The 25955-nt window shown below is 40.1% G+C and overlaps 2 protein-coding genes and 1 non-coding gene across 6 annotated transcripts; 1 reads left to right on the forward strand and 2 right to left on the reverse strand.

The window, feature by feature from the left end:
- Positions 1-1127: 1127 nt before the first annotated feature.
- Positions 1128-16110, reverse strand: flvcr1 (FLVCR choline and heme transporter 1). 2 transcript variants are annotated; one of them, XM_004568427.5, is made up of 10 exons: positions 15143-16107; positions 14532-14676; positions 13648-13788; positions 11660-11727; positions 9468-9571; positions 8438-8548; positions 7933-8038; positions 7492-7603; positions 7310-7377; positions 1128-5475 (listed from the first exon to the last, which is right to left on the reverse strand). In XM_004568427.5, exons 1-10 carry the CDS (start codon positions 15839-15841, stop codon positions 5377-5379), a joined length of 1653 nt encoding a protein of 550 aa, XP_004568484.3. In that variant the 5' UTR covers positions 15842-16107; the 3' UTR covers positions 1128-5376. The 2 variants fall into 2 exon arrangements, with proteins under 2 accessions (XP_004568484.3, XP_076730271.1); XM_076874156.1 differs by lacking the exon at positions 1128-5475 and adding an exon at positions 5483-6050 and having other exon boundaries at positions 15143-16110.
- A 66-nt stretch (positions 16111-16176) lies between these two features.
- On the forward strand, positions 16177-20214 carry LOC101477712 (uncharacterized). Its single transcript, XR_013093209.1, has 2 exons — positions 16177-18094; positions 18501-20214. It is a non-coding gene; the product is annotated as an uncharacterized LOC101477712 (transcript).
- On the reverse strand, positions 19297-25905 carry tatdn3 (TatD DNase domain containing 3). Of its 3 annotated transcripts, none has more exons than XM_004568431.5 (10): positions 25764-25905; positions 25584-25616; positions 25288-25361; positions 24770-24854; positions 23658-23720; positions 21720-21829; positions 21232-21287; positions 21051-21163; positions 20880-20960; positions 19297-20792 (listed from the first exon to the last, which is right to left on the reverse strand). In XM_004568431.5, the coding sequence occupies exons 1-10, from the start codon at positions 25818-25820 to the stop codon at positions 20658-20660; spliced, it is 807 nt and encodes a 268-aa protein (XP_004568488.1). In that variant the 5' UTR covers positions 25821-25905; the 3' UTR covers positions 19297-20657. The 3 variants fall into 3 exon arrangements, with proteins under 3 accessions (XP_004568488.1, XP_012779350.1, XP_004568489.1); XM_004568432.5 differs by having other exon boundaries at positions 20657-20792; positions 20880-20973; XM_012923896.4 differs by lacking the exon at positions 23658-23720.
- Between the last annotated feature and the right edge of the window lie 50 nt (positions 25906-25955).

The raw sequence follows: 25955 nt of genomic DNA on the forward strand, positions 1-25955 counted from the left end.
CTTCCTGGTACACAAGTGATAGTGTTTCCTGTTGATGGTTGTATTTATGAGTAAAGAATTGTGTAACAGCACCAACTCATCAGCCAAAAATAGGTTGAAAGGGCATGTTATAAGACCACTGACATTGGTCACTTTGGAGTTTTTGAATGCGTTTCCTGTCTTGGTTTGACTTTTATACCTTTCTTGGTAAGTACTGATACTGCAAGCCACATTCACCAATACATAAACCAACACCCTCTTTGGAAAATGTACACACATACACAAGGATAGTCCTTCCCAGCTATCGTAGGATGGGGGCCAGGACAGGTCGCCACTCTGACGCAGGGCTATCACAGAGACAGACAACTATTCACGCCTATGGCCTTTTTAAGATCCCCAATTAGCCAAGTACCCAGAGAGAACCCACACAAACATGAGGAGAACAAGTAAACTGCACACAGAAACCAGTGCTAACCACTGCACCACTGTGCTGTTATATGCACCTAATTCTTATTTATTAAAGTCATTAAAGGCTTACATACTACAATCATGGCATCCTGGAAAGAGAGCAGTTCAAAGAAATTGTTAAAAGTCCAGAATTAACAGGAAATTCTTGCTCAGGATGAGTTTTTATAAACTTGTGACCGCAGCTGTAACCATCTATGGTATAACACAGGTACAAAGTCACCGCCTACTGATCAGTTCTCTGGAAAACAGTGTCACAGTTCCTGGAAGAACCCTCCTACCTCAGTATGCTATTTTTATGCAGTGTCTTATAAAGTATTTGTCTTTCTCTGGTAAATATCCGTAATACATTCTTACAACCTCATACTATCAAACTGCCCACAGCTTCAAACAACAACTTTCCTCTGTCGCTCGCACGCAACTTATTTTGTCTGTTACTTTCAGTCTAACTCACTTTCAGGTAAATGAACTTATAGGTAGATCAGCTTGATTGTTCACTTCTGGGTTTACTTATTGAGTCGAGAAAAAGTCTGTAAGAACAAATATGTTACAGTAAAATGCTTTTATTGACAGTGAAGAAAAACAAGATATTTTCTTGGTGTTTCTTATTTTAAGTTTCACTTGTCTGGATAACAAGTTCTTTGAAAATAAAAGCTACTTTTGGCTACTGTGCTATTTCTTTGAAAATATTCAACAATAATTGGCATTGAGATTTACAATATACATCCTTGTTTCACGGGTAAGTGACATTATTCATATTTTTGTTACAGTCAAAACAGAATTCTCTACAAAGACCCAAAACAAGAAAAAATCCGGTAAAAGTTTTATGTACATCTCTTGTATCCATCCACAGATAAAAAAAAATAGTCCTCCACATTTGCAAAAATTCAAATTTTTAACCAGTTTTCTTTATTTTTAACTTTTGGCTGACCATTTGAGAGAATACCAGTGAGCTAGGGGCTCAATGCAGTGCGATGTGCAGCAGCTTGTTTTGGTCTATTTAGCCTTTAAAGATTAAACTTGTGTGGGAGAACAAAAAGTCGCAAACTACCCTCAACTACTTGATTTTTACATGTCAGAATACAGAAACTGTCAATCATGCAAAAGCATTAAAAACATCTGCTGCATAAAAACTGTTTCTAATGCTGATATAAAATAGCCACTAAATCCAGTGACCCAGTTAATGCAAACAGTATCCCCAAGACAAAGGAAGCATATAATGCTTTACTGATTTCACATAATTTATTTCCATGAAGAAATGTTCAAAACTGGATGTTGACAGTGTAAAATATGGCTGACAAAATATGAAATACTTTTACCCCAGAGGCTGAAGTCTTTTCAGACTACAAGGCCATGTTATTCACCACCTCATCATTGTAATTGTTAAGTGCTGTTTTCTGTAACATACTCACAGGAAAATAAATAGACTGAAAATAAATAAAATCAAATTATATTCCAGATAAAACCTTTTAGTAGTTTATAAAAATGACAAACATCAGTGAGTCAGAAAAAGTAAAAAAAACAAAACATATCTTGATTAACAAGAAGCCAGAAAACAGGAAAAATGCATAAAATAAAAGTATTTTAAAGATTCTGAGAAAAAAGAAAGGTTTAACGGAGGATTTAACAGTTGTTTGGAGAAATACCCTACCATCTCAAAGGTAAGGGTATAAAAAAGTAAAATGTTTGAGGTTGTGGTATCAATATGTAATTGTCAATCAATATTTATTTACTTACAAATTCCAGAAAAACAAAGAGACCCTGTCAACTGACATGAATCCTCTTGGAGTGAAGAGTTGGTGAGATTGCAGCAGAAAGCAGAAAAATAAATGTTTATACCAAAAAATCTTGCACATAGGAGGAAGACAAACGCTCTCTTTCTACATCTTTTCAGTTCTTAGCTGAATTAAAAGAACACAAGAATGGACAGGTAAATGTCTGTGATGGTGAGCCCGATTTTTTTAAGCCCTCCTACCGATCAAGTATGAGGAGTAGCCATAACAAATTAGCCCTAAGGTTGACAAGTGCGGCACATCTACTGAAGAGGCCACCTGGTGCATATGATTTGTTGTGCTTTGTTGCATCCTATTTAGTACATTTGTAATGAGACTTACTCAATAAGTCTGTTATTTATTCTAATTTACAATTTTTAAGTAAAAATAGAATCGAAGTCTGACTTCATGCATTTCACATTATAGACCAGGACTTATGAGGTCAAAATAAGTGAAAACAAATGTTTCTTACAAGGTTTACGAGCTTGGACACAAACATGAAACAAGGCTACGTGTCAGCTAAGACCAAAGTATCTGCGTTTATGCAAGACTTTAAAAGGAAAAAGAAAAACTTTTATGGATACAGTAGGAATATTAAACTGAGAATATTCAGATGTCAAACTTTTGTGCTTCTCCTGTCCACTCTGCTTTCCTCGTCCCACAAACGGCAGCTCGACCAGCCATGACATGCATAACGGATAGAGTTAAAACTGAAATCATGTATTTCAGAAAAAGGCCTAAAGTTGTGCCTGTGTTTAAAATTGTGCGCTGAACTGTGCGCTACATTCTGTTTGGTCCAAATTTGGAAAACACTGCAGCACATTCCACTTGTCACATATTTATGAGTTCCACAATCTGTTTTATTGAGCGATATTACCGCCGAGTTACCATGTCATCAGCTTTCGCCTTCCCTCCAAATGATAACTAAACTATTTGCTCTTTGTGACTGCATGTGTTCACATTAGGATATGATTGTGTGCGTCTCTATAAAAAGAGCTTCTAAGATCAAGTGTTCTGATCCTACACTATCTTTGTGTGTAAACAGAAGAAAGAAGGTACAATGCTCAGGGATTATTCATTTCCTTAACTATTGAACCTTTTTGGGGGGGACGTAGCAAGTAGGTGCATTCAGTCACCATGAAATGTCACTGGAGCTTTAAATGTGTCCAGCAAAACAGCACACATCTATACACAATGCTGCGGTAAAAAGAAACTACAGTTAAACGCAATGAGGTCTTCATGGTGATTTTTAGACATCATCTAGCAAAGAAGTGCAATTCCTTGATTGGCCACTTGCCATTGGCGCAAAAAACGAGTCATTTCCCAGAGACGCCCATGTTGAAATGCCCAAATTCAGCATGACATGAAAATAACATATTTACAAGAAACAGCTGGGCGAAGCTAATTTCTCCCACCATGACAACTAAACTAGAGCTGAGTTTCTTTTTAGCTATAACCATCCATCTGGATAAAGTTAAAGGCTTAAAGTGAGGGTGTGGCTCCTTTATTTCACAGGTGTGCCACACAGGCAAGTAACTTTCTGCCAGGCCCCTCGACTATGGAACCAGCTCTAGTTTGGATTTGGGAGACAGACACTATCTCTACTTTTAAGATTAGGTTTAAAACTCTCCTTTTTGCTAAAGCATATAGTTAGGACTGGACCAGGTGACCCTGAATCCTTACTTACTTATGCTAAAATAGGCATAGGCTACTGGGGGATTCCCATGATGCATTGAGTGTTTCTTCTTCAGTCACCTTTCTCACTCACTATGTGTTAATAGACTTCTCTGCATTATACTAGTCATCATACTAGTTATTAATCTCTGGCTCGCTTCCACAACATGCTTTTTACCCTGTCTTCCTTCTCTCTCCCCAACCAGCTGCAGCAGATGGCCCCGCCCCTCCTGAGCTTGGTTCTGCTGGAGGTTTCTTCCTGTTAAAAGCAAGTTTTTCCTTCCCACTATCGCCAAAGTGCTTGCTCATAGAGGGTCATATGATTGTTGGGTTTCGCTTTGTATGTATAAATTTAGGGTCTACCTCATAATATAAAGCGCCTTGAGGCGACTGTTGTTGTGATTTAGCGCTGTATAAATAAAATGTCATTGAACTGAATCTTTTAAACCAACTTCCCTAAATTGACGTCTCCATTGTGCCGATGCTTTGTGAAAGACTTTTAATGGCTGTCTGTGTGGAAAAGCCCATCCAAGCTGTCCGTGAAACTTAAATATTCATTATTATTTTCATAATTTGAAGTCTTTTACTTGGAACTATTTAGGATCAGTGTTTGTGGACCTGTGCACTTTATGGATGCAGTTTGCTAACGAAAGTTAGCTGAGCCCTAGCTAGCACCCCACCCTCTCATCTAAATATGGTCACTTCTGACTCCAAAAGAAACACGGCGTGGAAGCTTCCAAATTGCTAATGCTGAGGTTTCAAACTGTGGTTGGTGATGTCACAGTGCCTACATCCATCCTTTATACACAGTCAATTCATGCTGCTTTATAGAAAACAGTAAACATGTTCCGTATTCTTTGCTGAAGCAGGTTTGAAACAGATTCCAGGAGTTAATCTGAGTCAAAGGACCTTTTGATTACTGCCATGTAAAAAAATTTAATAGATATTTACAGTGAGATTCACATCTAGAGTAGAGCTTCAAAGAATAATTCAAGTAAACTCAGGAAATGGTGGCCTAACATCTGTGGCAGTATAAAACTGAACAAGATTGCTCTGCTCGCTTTCTCTTGCAGTGTTACAGGAACCAGTGTCACAGTCGTCTGGGACTGGCGGGGGGGTTCCAGCCAGTTTTCCTTCACTAACCAGCTAAGAGTGCCAGCCTTTACCTACAGCCAAGTAAAGTGCAATGGAGTGTCTTCTGCATGTCAGTGTACAACAATCTTTCCAGGAGCTTTGAAAGGAGTCAGGCAGCTTGGTTACAACATTAACCGATCCCATCCATGAGACACCTGTCCTAAATCACCTGTAGATTGTGGCTGTCTTTAATTAGACCTGGCTCACGCCCGGCGCCTTCAACTTTCCAAGTTTTAAGGAGGAGATTTTTGGCAACAAAAAGCAGGTACTGCTGTAGGTATTTGATGCCAACTTGTTTCCCACGGGAGCAGGGAGATAGTCTCACTTGTTTGTGATTGTGTGACTTGGCAGGTCACAGTGAGGTTTCACGAGAGAAGCTGACTGAGGGCTCCATCTTGTCTCCATTGGATTTCTTTTCTGAAGGGCAGTCTCCAGGACAATCAGTAGTAAGCTGGGACACAAACAAGAAATCAAAATGAACTGTAATGTAATTAATCAGACTTGATGCACACATCTCTTTTTGGGCTTTTTCTAGTAACTGCCAAATAACCCACAAAAGAACAACTCCTGTGACTCTTGTAACTATAAGATATTTCTGTCATGATCCTGGGTCTGCTGACCCAGCGTTTTGTGTTTAGTTTATGTAGCCTTCAGGTTTCCTAAGTTCATCATAATCATGCCTAGGTGTTTCTAGTTATTTTCCCCTCGTGTTTCCACTATGTTAAGTCTCCCCTGCTTTTCATGTATTTCATGTCTGTGGCTTATGTTGTCAGTTCAGGTTGTCATGTCTATATCTCACTGTGTTTCCTGTTTTATTGTGAAGAGGTCTGGCGTGTCTGTGTTCATCATGTTCAGTTACTCTCCCCCTGTGACGTAATTATGTTTATGTGTCAGCTGGGTTCCCATGTGTTGCCACTTCCCTCATTATCCTCCTGTGTCCATTTAGTCTGTGTGTTCTCAGTCATTCTTTGTCAGGTCGTCCGTTGTACTGCTCCGTTGTTTCCTATGTCTCCGCTCCAGGTATCCCTGTCAGTTTGTTATGTTTAGAGTTTTGTATGTTTCGTTTTAGTTCACCCAGTTTAGGTCATTGTTTAGTTTTCATCGATTCCCTATTATTTTGTACCCTCATTTCTTGCCTTAATAAACGGCTTGTTTTGTTATTCACATCTCATTTTGGTCTGCGCTTGAGTCCTTCCCTGCAACATACGGTCTGCCCTAGCCAGACTGTGACAATTTCCTTATTTACATCTCTTCTCATGGTTTTAGGTTTTTCTGAGCTGTGGATTTCAGAAATGTGGCAATTCAGGGTTTTATCCAAATCCAGCATTACTCTTTATGTAATTTATTATCTACTATTTGTAGATTTTGTGTGATTAAATCTCTGTTCTGATTGAAGCTGGCACAGTCCTGTGCTCTATTTAGCACCTACTAAAACGTTATTCTTAACACTGCCACCAGATGGCACCAATAAAAACATGCAGGCATTACTTGTGACCCCTGAAGCAAAGGAACAGTTGGACAAATCATTTTTGCTATTTTATTTTTTGCATTTATTAAATTGTGGTAACCTCATAACCTACAAAAGATTGTGTGAACCATTTTTTTAAAAAAAAACTTCAAACGTGATAAAAGCAACGAAGGAGAGCCTGAATAAACTCGGGTCTCTAAAGGGCGCTTCAACTGTGACTCAGCAGGATGGTGGGAAGGTGGTCTATCAACTGAATGGAGAGTCCTTAAACAGATTTAAAGGCCTGGCTTGTCTAAAGGGTTTTAAGCAAAATGATTAGAAACAACCAGCTGGCAGCAAGATAATGTGCGAAAGATAGGGTTTTAAAGCCTTGTCTGCTTAGAGGACAATTTGCAAGGCTAAATGCCAGAACAGAAACAAAAAGAGACTCAATGTTCAGGGAAAGTAGAGAAAGGTTCAAGAATCTGTCACCTCTGAAGGTCACATTAAAATATCACACAAAGAGACACTCAAACTAAATACAGTCAGCTGTACAGGACACAGAAAGCCAACAACATAATGTAAAAGAGATATTTTGAAAGGTGCCTGTGAATGGTTTCCATTTACTATCAATTATTGCTACTTTTCTGCCATTACAATAAAAATATAATTTTTATTTTCTGTAAGCGTGTGAATTTACATTCGTTTGTTTCCGGATAAAGACTCTACTTTCAAGAGGCAAAGAACTTTATTAGGTTACATTTTATAATACTAATATTTTATTTTACTGTTTAGCTAAACTGTTTAATCTAGTTGAAACATTCCTGGAAGGACTTACCGCTTTCAGGTGATTGCTGTCTGCTCCCATGTTCACATTGTGTCTTTTCAGTTCTGATTTGATTAAGGCTGAAAACAAAACATCATGAAATATTAGAAATCTAATATTTCATTTAATGAACACATGAACACATAGTGACATCCATATAACCCCCCCCACACACACACACACACACTGCTTACCTGTAAGAATTATTCCCAGGAAGATCCAGGCACAGAGAAAGAGATTTCCAGACAGTGGGCCATGGTCTGTGGTCAGTTTTCCCTGAATCAGAGTGAAAATAATCCCAAATATCTGCAAGATAAGTAAACACCCACATAGCATGTTAGCAACAATTGCTAATAAAGTACATTACATCCTTAAAAAACATTCCAGTCTCTGATCACTGGCAAAGTGATAAGAAGATGTGGAAAATTTGTAGCCAAAAGGTATAAAATGAAAAATAATATTTAGCTTCTTTAAATAAATGCTTCAGATAAAAAAAATGTTTTATTATTAGAGGAATCAAAAGCTGTTTGGAGAAAGAGGTCCAATCTTATGTTTTCTTACTGCAGATGTGGCCCATAGTGCAAATAGAAGGCGCTCCTTAAGTATGAGAAAGTGTTGCACAGCTTCTGGAGTACCTGAGCAAAGGCATTGAGGAGTCCTGATGATGTTCCCTCAGACTCAGGGTAGGTGATCTCCACTCCAAACTCAAAGCCCAGTGGCAAGTAACCTGTCATGAAGAACCTGAAACACAGAAGTCACAGAAACGAGGTTTAGAGTCAAAACAAAATCCAATGACCTGATCTACATAATGTGCAAGAATATGTATTTTCATTTGGTATTTACATGTAAACATCGGCACTGTATCTCCCTAGGGGTGGGGTGTGTTTCAACAAAAAACACTGAAAGATGTGTGGCCTGCAAACAAGCTAATTTAACGTACTAGCATCAGCAACAGAGCCTGCAAAATGAAAAGCAGCTAATCAGTTTGTAACTGAGATCTGTATACTCAGTTTAAAAGGAAGGTAAAGCCTGTTCTCTGTTGGTTTGTTTGTTGTTGTTATTAAATAATATAACTATAACACTAAATATATTCTATGTATATATATTTCTTTAATGCTTCTTAAGAACAGCTGGACCTACCCCAGGACTCCAGCAGTGACAAAGACCAAGTGGATGTTTTTGAGGTCCAGAGTGAAGGTGAAGACCAACATGCCCACAAACGACAGGATGTACACGATCAGTGTGGTGATCCTGTGAAAAAGCAACAGCGCGAACATGAGAGCCCCCGTACTCATTTGATTATGGTCACCAAGCACAAACATAGCCTTCATACTTCTCAACATATCAAACTGTTTTTTCTCCCACACAGACCAAAACAAACTGACAAAAACTATGAGAAAACATTAAAATAGAGCTTTAATTGCAGAAACTGAATCATGGCCAAAGTGGCAGGTGTTTGACTGCTTTAATTTACTGTACCTGCCCTCCTGGCTGAGGGATTACCACTCTTTGTGTCAGACATATGAAACAACTCTGATATCCCTCTATATGATCAAAAGTATGCAGCCTTTTCTTAGCTGTCATGAAGGGGAATCTTACTGCTACAGTTCACAATAATATTTTAGTAATGTTATGTCAGCTCTCTGGGGAGGGTTTTTTCCTGTCTCAACCTTAAAATGCTTCCTCCGTTGGTTCAGAGCCTGTTCTCAAACACATTCAAAAGTGCTGAATGTGAAATAGACCTTATAATTCAAGCAAATGCTGCTGTGGCAGTGTCCAGTGAGCAGAGGAGGCTGCCATAGCATGCCATAGCAGTTATTATACACTGCAGTGTATAATAACTGCTGAAAAAACACTTTTCACTTTTCAGCAATATGTCTCAGTTTTTCTTAAATCAATCAACCTTTTGTAATATCCCTCAGAAACACACTGGCACAGCTCCTTGGTTTAACAGTCTTACTTCAGTGTCCTTTGCCAGATCAAAGGTAATGTCTTTGTTATTAGGAAGTCTTTCTGCCTTTAATGGATCACCGTTCTTAAAGATGTGCAAAATACACTAATATTTCTGCCATCCAGAAACCATCCTGCAGGCTGATGGGTCATATTTTTGACACCAGCCTATAACATAAACTATATCTATAGCTTGTGTAAGTGTGTAAGTGTCGCTTACTTGTACAACTTTGTGCGGTCCAGCCAAAGGCCACAGAGGATAGATCCAACCATCCCAGCAACAACCAAAGTCAAACCGATTCTACCAGCATTCAACTCCTGGTTCTGAGGAGAGGAGAGGAGAGGAGAGGAGAGGAGAGGAGAGGAGAGGAGAGGAGAGAAGAGAAGAGGAGAGGTTACAAGAGCCACAGTGCAGACAGCTGATTCAAAGGCATTAGCCTCCGTTTAAACTGAGCATACAGTATCTCAGTTGCAGGTGGAGATTAAAAAAAAGTCACATGTTTTGTCAGTATGATGGCTGTTAATTGGAGGCTGGGGGGAGGGGGGGTCAGAGGTTTAAAATGCTTCTGGTGGGAGAGGGCTGCAAAGTCATCTAACAGTTTAGCCAAGAGACGGAGAGTTTTTTAAGGTCATGTAAGGTTGAGGATCTGTGTGTGTGTGTGTGTGTGTGTGTGTGTGTGTGTGTGTGTGTGTGTGTGTGTGTGTGTGTGTGTGTGTGTGTGTGTTTGTATTGCTGAGACAAGCAGCAGCTGAATGAGCATCAGCTTTTCCATCACTCAGTGTGTGTACAGTGTCTGATGGCGACAGAGAAAAAAAGACATGAGTCTTTCAAAGTGACTGAATCAGCCCGCTCTCTGTTGATTTAGCTTTGTGTGTGTGTGTGTGTGTGTGTGTGTGTGTGTGTGTGTGTGTGTGTGTGTGTGTGTGTGTGTGTGTGTGTGTGTTATGGTGGGATGCAGGCATGCATGAAAGCAGCTAATGAACTCAGAGCCGTAGACAATAACCTCGTGTCTCATCGCAGCCGTCACAAGTTGCTCTGTTCTTTGCTTTCTCAATAACCTCTGTATATTTCTCCCTCTCAGCCTCTCCATCCACTCTGCAGTTTTCTAACACCTGTTTTATCTGCATTTTACATTCACCAGAGTAACATAAATGACACAAACATGGTTTACAGTGGTCGAAGTGGAGCAGCTGGTGCACATATGTGCTGACAGAGTAACAATTTTCCACTATGATGACAGTATTTTACCCACATTGCGTCCACACTCACGCTCTTTTCATCATAACCTTTAAGAACATGAGGGTCAAATCAAAGAGAAACAGTGAACTGAAGGCTTCACTTTGCCCTTTGGCTCAAAATACAGTACACACAGAACTGCAGCTGCTGATATTAAAGTGCAATATCAGATGGTTTTATGTGTAATTTAAGCGTTTTTTATGCTTAAAGAGTCTATTGAGTTCTGTGTTGTAGAGGTTGGAAATCGGTATATATATTAGACACTTGTATGCAAGGAGGAGAGATGTTTAGCTTTGTTGACTGTCACCAGTTATTGTTTGGGTTATTTTTAAAAGCATTTATGTCTCACATTCATGACTCCCCAACTTTGGTCTCTAGGTGGCTTTTACTTGTTTCTTGAAGTCTCAAAAGCATCAAAACAAAAACAGATGCATCACAGTTATTAGCCTAAGTAAAAAAGCCAGATAAACATGAATAAAGTTAGTAGGTTGTGTGGTATTACTTAACATCTTGCTATATAAGAAAACGGAGTTATCTTACCAATAAGTAAGTAAGCATGTTGATTGCAAGTTTCCAGCGCTTTTACCAAACGAAAGAGCTTCTTAACATCAAAAGTATCAGAATAAGTAAGATGGAAATTTCAAACCAGTGGGTTTCCAGAGTTATTGGGCTTGATCTTGTGCAAACATCAAAATGTCTGCACAAGATTTATTAATATGTTTATTAGTATATCAAACTAGTGAGCAATCCATTGACCAGTTTAATGACACCAGAACCAATCAACCTGATCAAAATTACAAAACTGTGAAGATCGTCATGAGCTAAGAGCTCAGAATAACGATTACTATGTTAATTATTAATAACAACCTCTTCACAATCAAATCAACTTGATTGTGATGAGTGTTTGTAGTCATGGATGTCTGCTACATTATTGTACTGTAATGTGTAACAGCGGTTAGCACTAACTGCCTCACATGCTCTGTGGGGCCTCTCTGTGTGGAGTCTGTTTGCTCTCCCTGTTCCTGCTTTGGTTTGCCTCCGGGTGCTATGGATAACTCCCAGTCCCAAAATATGCATGTTATGTTAACTGGCATTTCTAAAATGACCTCGTGATACTCATAACTTCTCCAGAGTCATCTTGCCCAGTCTCAGCTGGGACGGATGGATGATTTTACCTCATAACAGGCCATGATCATCTGGTTGAGAAGTGTTGAGACAGAGTAGAAGGAGCCAGTCATTATACCTGCAGACAGACAGCAAAGGCAAAGGTGAGCACAGTTTTGCATTTAGCTTAAAATTGAAATAATCCATGAGGATTATGACTGAGCTAGAATTGGATGTTTATAATTATAAATAATAAATAATAAGTATAATTCTGAATGTAAACACCCAAAGCAGACATTAAAATAAGAACCAAACAGTAAAAGTAGCATTAGTAGTAGTGATGTACTGTAAATTGATGTTATAGCTCTTCTTTCATTGAGCCTCTGAGACCCCCAAAAAAAGCAAAATATCAAAGTTTTTGATATTTATTTATTTTTATATAATATAAGTATTGTGGTTGAAAGAAATATGTGACAGTAAAATAAAAAAAATATTTATTTTTAGTCCTATGTAAAGGACATCTGGTCTTGCTTGACTGCAGAATGGTTTAATGTAATGATATTGTTTTCATTTTTGTGTGGGTTTCTGGTAAAATATATTTTTATTTCATGGACATCAACAGTTAGGTGAAGGTAACATGTCTGAAGACTAAAACATGATTTTAACAAAGAAGTTTTAGCTTAAACTTCGTTCTGCACACCTGATTATCACTAAGGTTGTTAGGTCATATCTCCCACTGATCATGTGTGACATGACAGAGTGATATGAGTGACGCAGAAAGGATTTCACTCAGAATTGTGAAAGGGGACTCAGACTTAGTGCTGTCAGGAGACGAGGTAGAGAAGGGCCAGACAGCAAAACAGGAAAGCTCAGAGGAGGGAATACTAACTTTTGAGGAAATGACTATACCTGAAGTTTATTACTGATACGAAGTGTTGTGTATGTTAGGCTGAAGTTGTGGGATTTGGTTTCTCTGGCACAAAGTGGAGAACAGGACATCTCCTCAGCTACTGATGTAGCACTGATGTAGTCCTGTTGCAGTCCGTTTAAGAGAGGTCTCACCTTCCAGAGGGCATTATTGTTTTCCCCTCAGAGCCAACCTTTAATGTACTTTTAGCAAATGTATTACTAATGACAGAAATCAAAAAAAGTTTTTAATGTAAGCTAAATTTTAGCTCATTATGCATTCTACATTTATGTGTGTGTGTGTGTGTGTTAGATTAGCCTTTATTGTCTCCTTTAGGGGAAAATTGCCTTGGACAAATGAGGAAAACACATCATGTAAGATAACAGTTTGATACCCTGTACCTTTTTCTTGAGGGTTTCAACTCATACTCTTTATAAAGGATGTGATTTATACCCTCAGTGATTTTCAGACAATGTTTTATTAATGACTCTTCAAATATCACCTGGAGAGAAGATGAAGTGAGCATCCCAGTTATCATTAGCATATCCAGTTATTATTATTTAAGTATCCCAGTGCTGCTCTTTTTAGAACAAATCGCCCCAAGCATCTTGAAATTTACACACTAGCAAAAAAAGGTTATGAAATTCAACCTTGGTGCCACAGTGTTTGTTTAATGGAGCTTATCAAAGGTGAGACAGCGGTCAGCTGTTTTCTAAGAATGCAGAAACAGAGGTGTGCATAGAGAAGTAATTCTAGCATAAAAAGAAAGCATACCAAATGAAAGAAAATATGTGTAGCAGTACTGTGGGTAATGCTGCTATCTGGAGTAACTTTATAGTGATAAGGTTGTGACATTGTAATGATAATCTGTATAGGTGATAATGGTGGGTGAGAAGAAGTTGCTACTATTCATCATGATGATAACAGCATAGGCCGTAAGTCCGGATAACATAGGTAATGATCGTAGTATTACGCAATCTGCTTCATATCATATCAAATAATTGGAGGAAATATCAGGGCTGAATATGCTGAGTGTGGCCAGGGTTTGTTTTGACTAATGGTAATGTATTAGATCTGCTGACCTGAAAGAGTCTCCAAAATGTTACCAAAAATAAAGACAAACAATGTAAAAGTCAGGTGTTTTACACTTGCCATAGGTGATGAGGAGCAGGACAAAGGCTTTATTCTTCACCAGGTTGAGGATGGACTGTTTGTAAGAGTAATCTTCAGGAGGGGAGTCTGGTAAGACAGCCTGTGCTTGACTGGGAGGGAGAGGAGGTCTGTCTTTTATGACTGTGGAAAAGGCAGAAACAGTGAAGTCATGGACCTTTTATGTGAGAAGAAAATAAATCAGAGCCTCTGTGAGCATACAAGAACCAGAAAAGTTAGGAAATTATTGATATGTGGTATCAAATGTAAATAATACACATCTGCGTACATACAGCCCACATTTTGAATTATAAACTATTTATTTAGATTATTTTTGACTCAATTCAAGTATGAGGTTAAATCAGAGATTTGTTATAGAGTCTGAGGTAGTTTCAGGAAGTCAGCTGCCAAAACCAGGAGTTCCTGAAATTACTGCAATGGAACTTTGATAATATGTCAACTCTTGATTGGCTCGTTTTAAACCAGCTGCAGTTTCAACACTGTGTGTTTACATACGGTGTCATAGATATTTAAAGACACCTACTATTAACCCCACTTTACAGAATGATGCAGAGTCTTAATCTCAAACCCAATTCATGATCCTGAACTGGATGCTTAGTGTTTTTTAGAATATTTACAATAATCTTAGTCTCAAGAAGACAACCTGGCCCTTAGATGCACAAAAGCATACTTGCACACCTGTGTACCTGGAAGCAGAGGTGTGCCAGTGTTCTTTGTACCTGCAGGCCTCTGTACACATGTACACAACAGAAGTCTGAGTTTGAGCACCACTCCCTGGCAACTGAAACATTTGGCAGTACCAAGAAAACGTATGCTGCTTTGCATAATGTAAGCCAGCGTGCGACTGTGTGATATTAAATGTGTACCTATCACTGCCAGGACGAAGAGGACCGTGGAGACGGCAGCTGTACCGTAGAACATAATCATGATGTTGTGACCTGTGAGTTCAACATTATCAGGGGTGTTAGGAACCAAAACAGGAGGCAACAAGAAGCCAATGGCTGTCCCCAACTACAAATAAAAGGCACAGGAAGAGAGAGAAGAAGAGATTATTTACTTACACAAATATTACTATTGCTAAACTGAGCATATAAAGAGCTGATAATCTGGTGATGATAGTGTTGTCCATTAGTTGGCTGTGGCTAAGAAATTATTTTTCATCTACTATAGGCCTATTCTTAGGTTTTATTAGTCCTAGTATGTTCCACTGGTCCCTAGTTTTTCTAATTTCTCTATTTCTAGTAATGAAAATGTTGGAATTTAGACTGTTCGTTCGTGGGTACAATGATTTTTGGGGGGTCAATAATTGTCAGTGAGTTCTTGGCTGTTATTATTGTATTTGTTGTTCATTTGCTGTAAAAACTTTGAATGATCACTAAAATAGAATCACGTCTCTATTCCCCCCTGACTCGGTCTGCTCACTAAACTCCACACAAACCTAACCTATCAATAATCTGTGACACGCGCACGCGCTGACCTGATTTCCGAGCACTGCCGTGGCGCACGCAGTGGAAACCTCTCGGGGTCCGAACCACACCGAAGCCACGCGGGAAGGCAGGCCGAGGATGAACACCTGCGCCACGGAGCAGATGACCTGCGCGGTGACGGTGACTGCGAACAGCTGGGGGTTCACGCTCGCGCATTTCAGCCAGGCGCCGGCGCAGTTGAGGCCGGCGCCCAGCAGGGCCGTTAAGCGCAGACCCTTTCGGTCCAGCAGCCAGGTGGCGGGGAAGATGAGCGGCACGTAGGCCACCATGTAGACGATGGAGAGCCAGTCCACCTTGTCGTTGGTCACCCCGTAGTACTGCGTGAACACGTTGGTGATAATGCTGTACTGGATCCACTGGAAGGCGTTCACGAGGGAGTACAGGCTGAAAACAGCCAGCACGGCGAACCGGCGGGCGTACACCCTGGTCTCCAGCCTTTTCTCTTCCTCCTCCTCGCCTTCTCCTCCTCCTCCTCCGTTAGGTAGCATCACCTCTCTTTCATCAGGCGGAGCTTCCTTGTCCTCCTCCAGCTCCTGCGCGCGCTTTGAGATTGTCTCCCCGGCCCCGCCCGCGTACACCGCTTCGTTTGGCCGTTCCTCGTCCTCTGGCTCCTTCCTGCCGACCGTGATGTCGTCAGGTGCGCCGGTACCCGCGCGCAGATGCTCCTGCACGAGCTCACCGGCGACCATGATGCGTGTTCGCAGCCTTTTGCTCTTTTTGCGCGATGCTGAGTCCAGAGATGATCGACTGAGGCGAGCTGAGCAGGAAACAGAGAGGTTTCCTCATTTGGTTACCGGTGAAAAAGAAGGCTGAGCTGCAGATGACTGAAATATGAACAACTGCTGACTACATATCCTTAAATATGAAAATACTCGAACACTCAACACTCCTTAGAAAACAATACCCGGCTTCTGTCAAACAGCGTGCTGCTCCCGGTCTGACACACTTGATTCTCTCTCTCTCTCTCTCCCTGTCTGGTGGTTTCAATACGTCTCTCTACCTTTTAAGCCGACTCTGACACAAAGCCTTTCGATAACGATGAGCCAATAGCAGAGCAGCATGAGCTCATAGTAGTATCTAGTAGTGCTGCCTGTCTGGGCGTATGTGTGAATAGTAACCGTGGAAGCTCTGATGCACACGTAAAGAAAAGTCTCTGCTAGGAAGTCAAAACGAGTCAGTTTCGTCACTAAATCATCTTCTCTTTAATCTGCTTTCTAATACCAAAAAAGTAACGCGAGATCATTTAAATGTTTGTGGATGTTAGACTGTTTCTAATTTCTACCAAATTAGATGAGTGAGTTATTTTCATGTAATCTGTGCTTCTTGTGAGATCTCTCGGTACCATAGTCAGCGGCTCCTAGAAACACGGCCTTAAACTGTCAGACTCTCCCGTGGAAACAGCTCAGTTTGGGAGCAATAGACACACCCTCTACTTTTAGAGCCCTGCTTTAAACAAAGTAGAGGCTGCTTTGTTTAAAGCAGGGCTGGAGCAGGCACGCTTGACTCACCTGATATTTATGCTGTTGTATGCCCAGGGTGCTGGGAGACTTCCCATGATGCACTAAGCATTTCCTTCTTTTTCTTTTTACTCCTGCTGCTAATATGCCACTACTCTATGCAACTAATGTTTGGCCACTCTCTCGTGGATTTTATGTTTACACTGTCTACACTCCTCTTTCTTTGGTCACAACAGATGGTTGTGCCTCCCTGAGCCTATGGGAGACGTGGATAAAACAGTGTTCTTCCTCACCACAGTCGCCAAGCCCTACCTTAATGGGGATTATCAGATTGCAGGGGTTCTTCCTCTAATACTGTAAATGGTATACAAGTAAAGATGAACAGAACTGATAGAAAAAATATAAAACTAATCAGTGTTCCTTTAGTCTGTAGCTACGCTGCCTGTTCCATATACTCAAAGTAGCCTGTCCATATGCTGAGCATTATCTGCTCTAATCCTAGTGTGACCCAGTGAGACTGGATGCCGCAGCAAGTCTGATCCTACAGGTGATTCACACCTACAGTAAAATCTACACGCATCTGATCTCTTTACTGGACTTTAAAATGCAAAGCAAGCAACATTTCACAGCCCTTTCTGTGTTTCTTTTCCAATGAATGGCAGTGCAGTGTTGTTTGACTTCACTGAACAATGTGTAAATATTCAGCTTGCAATCATTTATAAATCTCCAGCTTGTAAATATCCCAGTTATTATTATTAGGTTCTTTCTCAGTGGGCTTAATCAAACTTCTGTCCACTCCGGACGTCACAACTACGTTAATTATACACAGTGGTTGGTTTTATTTATTTTGTTTTTATGCAGCTGGCTTTACAGGTTCTGCAGACTGTAGAATACCTGAGGTTGAATCTCGTACAAGGCTTGTTTTCTCATGTATCAGTGTTTTATGAAAGCCTGACAACTAAAGAATAAAACAAAACCAAAGGAAACTAAGATCACACCTCGACTAAATTTGAAATTTAATATCTGATGTGGGATTCTTACTCCACATTCTAGTAATCTCGAGGCGAGGGATGTTCTACTTTCGCTCGCACAGAGTGGCTCATCTCCCTTAATAAATTATCTTTGAGACCCCTCTTCCGGTTTCTTGTTGCCCAGGTAACTAGTGCATTCTCACAGCTTACCTTTGGATAATTTATGAAAGGAAATCTAGTCCACATTAATACTTCCTACAAAGATAAAAAGTAATGTCCGGGTATGAGGATCGGGCTCTGCTGGAGCTGAATCAGAGCAGGGAGACGTGGTGTCAGGTGGAGATGAACCCCCGGCAGGGCTGGGAGAGATCACAGAGGAGACATTACCGGAGTCACTTGAAGTCCAGCTCGGTTCTCCTTACAGCTCTGACCGGCGGACCGCAGCGCAGAGAGGCCTGCACCCAGCGGCCTGCCCCCATCAAGCTCCCGGAGAGAAGGCACTTCGAGGAGGGCTGTAAGAAGGCTTCTCTGAAGATTTTACAGAAATGTTTCTGTAGATCTGATATGGACACGAGAAACTGTGTGTCTGTCCCAAATACTTTAAAGATATTAATATTTAATTAGGTAATTAAATTCTAAAAGGCTGAAAGATTCAATATTTTAAAACTACAGCAAACCTGTATCCACAGTTATTTAGTTTATCAAAGAATCCCACTTTCCAGATATTCCAATTTCCCGTATTACGTTATTAAAGATGAAATTTGTTTAGTACCTTCATTTGCTCCACAGTACAGAGAAATGAAATGAAATGTTAGTAATGAGAGATAGTTTGCACACATGCCATTACATTAGGACCCTACAGGTCACCTGTTTTATGACTGCTGTTGTCAAACATGTGGCCCACATGTTTTTGCTGACAGACCCAGCCTCAGTAGGTCCTTTCCACCTCATTGGATGGTTTTGCAGAAAAGGAGAGCATGGCTGTTTAACGTGCTAAATCTGAGCCTCAACCCTGAATCATGGTCAGTTTCTCAGTCTTCTCATTAAAAGATTTTACCCACAATGTGTCATACAACACCTTACTAATCTACTTACACCTAGGAGCCACGCTGATGCCTTTCTCTAACAGTAGACGGGAAAAGTAAAAAACGAGGCGTATTATTATTAGCTTGATGTTAAAAACTTGATGCAGTGGTCTTACCAGTCCAGTCTACTTAAGGTTAAATTGATGGTATGTGGCCCACAAAGTAAAATGAGTTTCACATCACTTACCCAGGCAATCATCTAATGCAAATTTACCACTTGTACTGTAGTTAACTGGCTTAAAGTTTAAAATCTGTAGTGCACCACTTAATTGCTGCATGTCTTGATCAGGCTGACATAAACATATTTATCAAAAACATGAGGTGGAACTATGCTGTATCAATGATTTATGGAGGAAAACAAAACTGATGCTATTCTTCTTGCTTTTATTTAACTGAAATTCTACTTAAGTATTGTTTTGTTAATGTTCAATAGAACTTGTTTGAAAAACAAGTTTGAGAACAGCCGTATTATTTGATTTTCTATAAAGTGATCAAAAAGAAAATGAGCAGCTGTTGACTCCTGAGATCTGTCTCTTCTCTTCCAGATAAAACTCACCTGGTCTAGAGAGCTGCAGCCTTAGAAGATGACCTGAGCTCATACTGCAGATACACCAGGGACCCAGACGTGGGGCAACTTTCAATATTTTATTTTCACAACTAATATATGACGTGATACAAAACCCCAAATACGCTGGAGATCATGGCACATGAGGTCTTAAAAGATTTGATTGTACTTGTTATTGACAGTACCGAAATTAAAAACTCATTTTTAAAAAATAATTTCCATGCATCACTCGCTTTGGTCAAGAAAGACACATCTCATTAATTATTAAAATCATCTGCAAGACTTTGCAAAAAGCTTCTAGCTTGTGTGAAACTTAAAAAAACCCTCAAAAGTAAAGAAAAACCTTTCTGATATTCAAACGTTAGCAGTGTTCATCACGTGTTTAAAAAAGTTCACAGCCTCGCAGTGAAACACTGAGAGGCGGACAGTAGTAATAGGGCATCGTCACTGATCTCTAGAATCGATTAGATTCCGATTCACAAGGTCCTGAATCGATTCGATTCAATTCGATTCGAATCTGGGAAATTTTGCCTCAGACAGTCAGAAATATTATATATAGGTGTGAGCATCAGAGCAGATGGCTTTGTGTCAAAGTAGCTGAAGATAAAACACAGAAAAACATGAAGGTGATTTTCCTGGCCTGGGATTTTATAAAAATATGCTGCAGTAGATCAAAAACGAAAGAAAAACATTAATCAACATATGAACATTACCTCTGAAGTTACAGAGGTTTTATTAGAGACACGGCTAAGCGTTTTGCATAATTTAAAAAGTTTAAATTTGTTCAGAAGCCTATCTGAACGGCAGAAATTACGTTTTCTTTTTGGAAGTAATTAAAGGGGGGGAAACAGCGGCCGACAGCGCTGTAAACAACGGTAGACTTGTGCGTAACAAGCAAGCGAATAATGCAGAAAACAGTACAGAGAGAGAGAGAGAGCTGTGCATGAAGTGTGATTTTATCGTGGTGGAAGCAAAACGGCAAAAGTCAGAGTGAATTCATGACACTGTTTATGTGAAGCGTTTGGATCTTCTTTTGCTGCTGGTTCAGTCAATATATTTGGAGAGAGATAAAACTAACAGCTTTAGAATCAGCACAAAAAGGGCGTAAACACAAAGCGCGACCGCTTTCAGCCCCGAACGTGTCCGTGCCGTCGGGTGAGAAAGGCGACATCTCACTGATTCGTCAGCAGGTCCGCGCTTTGTGTTTACGTCTTTGTGCAGAATCCGTGTTCCTGCTCGCATTTATTGTTTTAGCTGTTTGGTGGTTGTTGAAATTTTGTGAGGTTTAACCTGAGATTCTGGTGTTTTGGGCAAAATAAATTTATATTAAAAAATTGATTCACCCCTAAGTAGTAAAGGGAGTTATCTTTTCCATGACGTCACACACTGGGTGAGCCTTGGATTTCGAAATCACGCTCATGTCACTGTCAGCGTGTTTTAGCTTTGGGGAAGAGTCTGTATGCATTGTGTGCGGTGACCAGCCGAACAGTTTCTGGAGGGAGACCTTTAACATCGGCGATGTAGCGACATGGCAGGATGATGTTAGCGGGCTCATTCCTCACCTGGCAGACAAAAGACAGATTAAACATGTCTGCACTTGTGGCGCTGTGTCTCAATATGATGATGACTTTAAAGCCTTTAAAACTTACATGCTGGTGAAGCCCGAGGGCAGGAGAGTCGGTCTCAAGACAAATGTGCTCCAATGGGATCTGCTTGATTAACTTGTCTCTCTGTGTGGCGGTACTAAAACTGTTTATTCAGGTGACTCAGCAAAAAATGTTAAAAAATGTTTTTCCACAGGACGACATTTTTCATCTCACCTGTTTGCTTCTGCAGACGGCGGGGGGAAAAGAGAAGAGGTAGCCCGCCTTCACACCTTCCAGAGCGACCGATGGCTTCCCCGCAAAGTTATGAAGCAGAGCTCGGCTGATGCCTGACAGAAAAACAGAACATGAGATAACGTTCAGATGTCTGCACGGTTCGCTGGAATCTAACACTCACCTTGTTCCTTCATGGTCTCAATCGTGACCCTAGCAGCTGATCTGGAGTGGATGTTCCTGAACAGAAATTCACAATCGACACGTTACACAGACTTCTATGTGGATTAAAAACCTTCACTTAGCGACTTGTGCATGCTCGGCAGACTGACTGTTTGATTATTTCTGGGAAACACAGGCTCGGGGTAAAAAGCTCAATGTGAGCTTCATATTTTTATTCTTGGACTCTGCATGATTTGTTCATTCATGTTTACACTGAGTCTTGATGCACTAGGACTTCTTTAAGCTATAAGATCTTGTTTGGTCCTAAAATGTGTTAAATGAAATCCGTCATTTAAAAGTTCAAACACTTTAAAAGTTCAAACCTTAAAGCAATGAAACAATGGAATTCAACACAGTGGAGTACACAAATATAAACCCTGTGTTATATTTGTGAAAAGGGAAAGAACTTGAATTTGAACTCTAACAACAGCTATTTTAATTAGTCCTCACACAGGTAAGTCCAGCTCCTTGGCGATGCTGAGCTGTTTGATGAAGACGGTCACTTGGTCATCTCTGTCCTGCTGAGTCGGGGCGCACCAGGGAGTGAAGTCTAAACCAATCTGAAAAATTAAAAGAAGGCTGTTATGGCCCTAGCAGGGCCTCCTGTGAAATTGAACTTGTGTGGGTGTGTCCTGCTCTCTCCTACCGTAGGTGCCACCCTTTTTGCACAGCTGACTCTAATCAGCAATTGGGACCAGAGACAGGTGAGGTCTAGTGCCAAAGAGCCTTGTTGGGTTTTGTAGGTGGCCTGCTCTGTGGAGAGGAGTGTGTTTCGGTGACTAACCCTTTTTTGACTTACTTTTCAGTTTATTGACCAACTACTGGGTTTTGTCGTTTTCCTTCTTTAAAATGTGATAGGGCTTGTCCGTCTCTTTTAGTTGAATTACTAATAAAAACATTAATAAAACCCTTTAATTTAACCATTTTGCCTCCCACGTCTCCTTTAGATATTTCCCTCATCCCCTGGACCCTTTAAGAGTACGTAAAAGTTTGGGGCTGATCCGGGATTTGAAAGTAGGACCTTACACACCCCAAGCCCAAATCGTAAAAAATAAATACATTTTTTTTTAATCAGTCATCCCATCCCAGACTACTATTAATGTAGGAAAAGTTTTAGAAGACCAGAATCACTTTGCATTTCTTTTTCACTATGATCGTTCCAAATTTTAAGTCGTTTTTAGAACAAATTTAATCAAAATTTCATTTCCTGAAAAGGTACACTCAGACTAGCATCTTAATGCTCACCATTAACTTGACATAAACATTTAACGCACTGATCTACAAGTTCAGTATTCAAAGGGTTTATGCATGCTACGGTAGAAACTAAACCTTGGTCTCAGGTTCGCTCTTTAAACTCTCAACTTTGATCTATGTCAGTGAATCGTTACTGATTAAGTTTCATAAGAGAAGAAACATAAGAAATTTCTATAAGAAACAGAAATGAGGCGCACCAAATGCTACATTGGATTTGTGTGTGCCACCTTAAAAACTGACACCTGCTCTGGTGCATGAGCCTCTGGCAAGGAAGAGGTTTAAGTCGCCATCTCTCAAGTGAGTCAGTTCTCACAGAGCTTATGTCCAAATGAAGTCGAGTCAAACTGGTTTGATTGCTCAACCTAAAACCACAAAGTACCCGCAACCACTCAAGCATCCGCAGATTAAAGAAAAAACTGCCAGACCAGATATGAGGGAAAAGGTTACAGATTCAAACTGTAGCTGAACTAAAATGTGCTCAGTGAAGCAGAGGATGGAGCTCTACGTCTCCAACCTAATCCAACAGCTGGAAACAGCAGTAGGAGAGTGTCGATTTAGCCCTGTGACGCCTGAAATGTGCTGAAAAAACACACATTCCTCATTGAGACCATGTAGAAATTCCCTGCACCATCAGCGCCTGCTGGAGAGCAGTTAGTGTGTGTGACTGTCTGTGAGCCTGAGAAAGATTGTTACTGACCGTGTGCATTAACCTTTTCTTACAAGCGAGATTAGCAGGTAAATCGGGGCTTTTAACAAGTTTAATCTGCTTTGCTTCAAGACAGGTTACGTTAACAATGTAAAGATTTTTTTAACATGGGGCAGACACAGTGTGTGTTAGTGTGTGTGTTTGTAACAGTTGAATCCATGACCACCCTTAAGCCTTCAGAAGCTGATATAACTTAAATGATCTATGAAGTCTTCCAGTCATGGAATTATTTATTATATAAAACTTTGGTTAAACTTTTTCCTACTGAGCTCCATTTCATGGAGTCTGAGATGCAGCACACTTCTTAGTCAATTTAAAAAGACGTTTAGCTTAGACATATAAACATGTTTTATTAAATCCGCAGAAAAATTAAAAATAGTTTAATAAAAGAGATTATTATAAGGTTCAGTTAGAGGTTAAAAGTCTACCTCTCCAACAGCGACCAGGCGTTCTTTGTGATTATAGAAGTGTGGAAGGGCGACGTCCAGATCCTGTAGAACATATTTCTTTATTAAAGGTGAGGTTTAAAAAAGAAAAAAAAAAAAAACATTAAAAAAATATTTTTCTGGGTATTCAGCAAACACTGATCTACTGGAAATTTCCCACACCATCTTCAGGGTTTACAGAGAATAGTCTGAAAAGGAGAAAACAACCAGTGTGCAGCAGTTCTGTGAGTTTAAATGTGAAGTTAATGACAGTGATCAAAGAAGAATGGCCAGACTGCTGCAACAATAACTCAAACAACCACTTGTTATAGCTAAAGTGTGCAGAAGAGCATCTCTGAGCACACAGACACGCACTCACAGATACTTGAAGCAAATGCGTAGCAGAAGACCACAATGGTGGTCTGATTACATCATTTCCTTAGGGATTAATAAGCATTCTGTTTCTGATGGGCTGCCGCTCCCGTCAGCGAAGAAAGGAAAACTGACGCTAAAATTAAACAACAATAAATTTGAAAAACAGAAAGCCAGAATTTGGTATAAACAACATGAAATGGATCCTGCCTTGTATTAACTGTTCAAGTCTGCGGTGGTGTAATGGTTTGACACGTTGCACCACCTTAGAACAGATTGAACATCCTTTAAACATCACAGCCTTTCTGATTACTGTTGCTGACCATTTCCATCCCTTTATGACCACAGTGTGCCTGTCTGTTGATGGTTGCTTCAAGCTGGTTGGTACATCCTTGTCAAACTAGTTTCTTGAACATGTATGCAAATGTCCTCCACAGTCACCAGATCTCAATCCAACAGAGCACTTTAGGGTGTGGTGCGGTGGAACAGGAGATTCATATCATGGATCTGCAGGCAACAAATCTGTACTGGATGGATAATGCTATCTTGGACCAAAATCTCTGAGGAATACTTCAAGCACCTGGTTGAATTGCTGCCATGAAGAATTAAAGCAGATTTCTACCATAGTAAGCAAACTACATGAATCACTGGATACAGTCTGGATACAGATTTCCTTCCCATTTTTTCATGATTATTTAAGTAAAATATTTAAAAGACAGATGCGCTACACATTGGTTCACTACCTGAGGTTTCACGCTGCGCTGCTGAGGGCCCTCGGCAGCCTGCAGCGGATGGATGCCAAAACACGGAGCCACGAGATCTGGATAGCTGTGAGAAAGGAATTCAACATAACATCAAAGATAATAAATGCAATGCTTTCCAGCTGTGAACAGCTGTGCAGAACAGTATATACACATTTGTTTTCTTTACACTCTGCATGACTGACTTTAGAGGAAAAGTAACACAAGCTCTGTTCTTACTGTGAGCGCACCTCAGTGTGTCTGTGTACTTTTACTATACAAATATTAGTTCAGAAAACCTAACCTGTAGTTGCACCTAAGTTCCTGGATAGTTGTATTTATTTCATCAGCAAATAACTGAAATTTTGTCTCTTTTTCTCCTGTCTTATTTCAGCTTAATGATTCTTTTAGGCTTTATGCTGTTGATGTCGTTTTTCTTCAATTTGGTGTCCTCTCAATAAAAAGCAAGCAGCATAATATATGTTTGTGAGACAGACAATGTGCTTTGCAGACGTGCAGACCTTTCCTGCAGCTGGAGAACTCGGGCAAACTCTCCGACTTCTTCTGTAACTGCAACCAGAGTCTTCACACCAGCCTACACATAGACACACATAACTGCATGCTTACTATTTTAAATATTATATTAAACTGCACTTATTGTACTTGTGTGAAACAAGATGAAACATACAACTACACGTTTTCTTCATCTGTAGTTTCAGGCTGTATTTCCAAATGGCTCTGAAAATATCTACAGGTTTCAAATGGCCAAGATCTGTAAGGCATATGTGAAGGTATAAAAGGAATTCATTATGCTTACCTCCCTCGTCCTCAGGATCACATCCTCGAAATCCTAAAAGTAAAAGAAAGGCTATATTTGAGTAGTATATATAAAGCTAGGAGCTGTAATCAGACTGTAAATAAAAAGAGTAAATAATGCTCCAAATTTCCTGCAGTTCATGAAGAGGTGACGGATAATTTCCAACATGTGACAATTTACCTCTTCAAACTCATGAGCCGAGATATGACAGTGACAATCAACGAAGCCATTCTCCATTGAAAATCAACAAATAAAAGCTAAGAGACCAAATAATATTAGAATAACTTCTCTGCGTTAGTAGCATAGCTAACAACCATCCCGGAACACTCCTCCAGAAATAAACGTTGTTCCTTCACGGTCATTTATGGTAGA

Source organism: Maylandia zebra, linkage group LG15 (genome assembly GCF_041146795.1).
Source record: "Maylandia zebra isolate NMK-2024a linkage group LG15, Mzebra_GT3a, whole genome shotgun sequence".
NCBI lineage: Eukaryota > Metazoa > Chordata > Actinopteri > Cichliformes > Cichlidae > Maylandia > Maylandia zebra.

Coding starts and splice junctions, on each gene's coding strand:
- flvcr1 (XM_004568427.5), bottom strand. CDS start 15,841: ATGGTCGCCGGTGAGCTCGTGCAGGAGCATCTGCGCGCGGGTACCGGC. Junction 9,572..11,659: donor TGATCATGGCCTGTTATGAG/GTAAAATCATCC, acceptor TCCTCTCCTCAG/AACCAGGAGTTGAATGCTGG. Junction 7,604..7,932: donor TCCTCAATGCCTTTGCTCAG/GTACTCCAGAAG, acceptor CTTATCTTGCAG/ATATTTGGGATTATTTTCAC.
- tatdn3 (XM_004568431.5), bottom strand. CDS start 25,820: ATGGAGAATGGCTTCGTTGATTGTCACTGTCATATCTCGGCTCATGAG. Junction 21,830..23,657: donor GCCTGGTCGCTGTTGGAGAG/GTAGACTTTTAA, acceptor TTAATTTTTCAG/ATTGGTTTAGACTTCACTCC. Junction 20,961..21,050: donor CCGTCTGCAGAAGCAAACAG/GTGAGATGAAAA, acceptor ACCGCCACACAG/AGAGACAAGTTAATCAAGCA.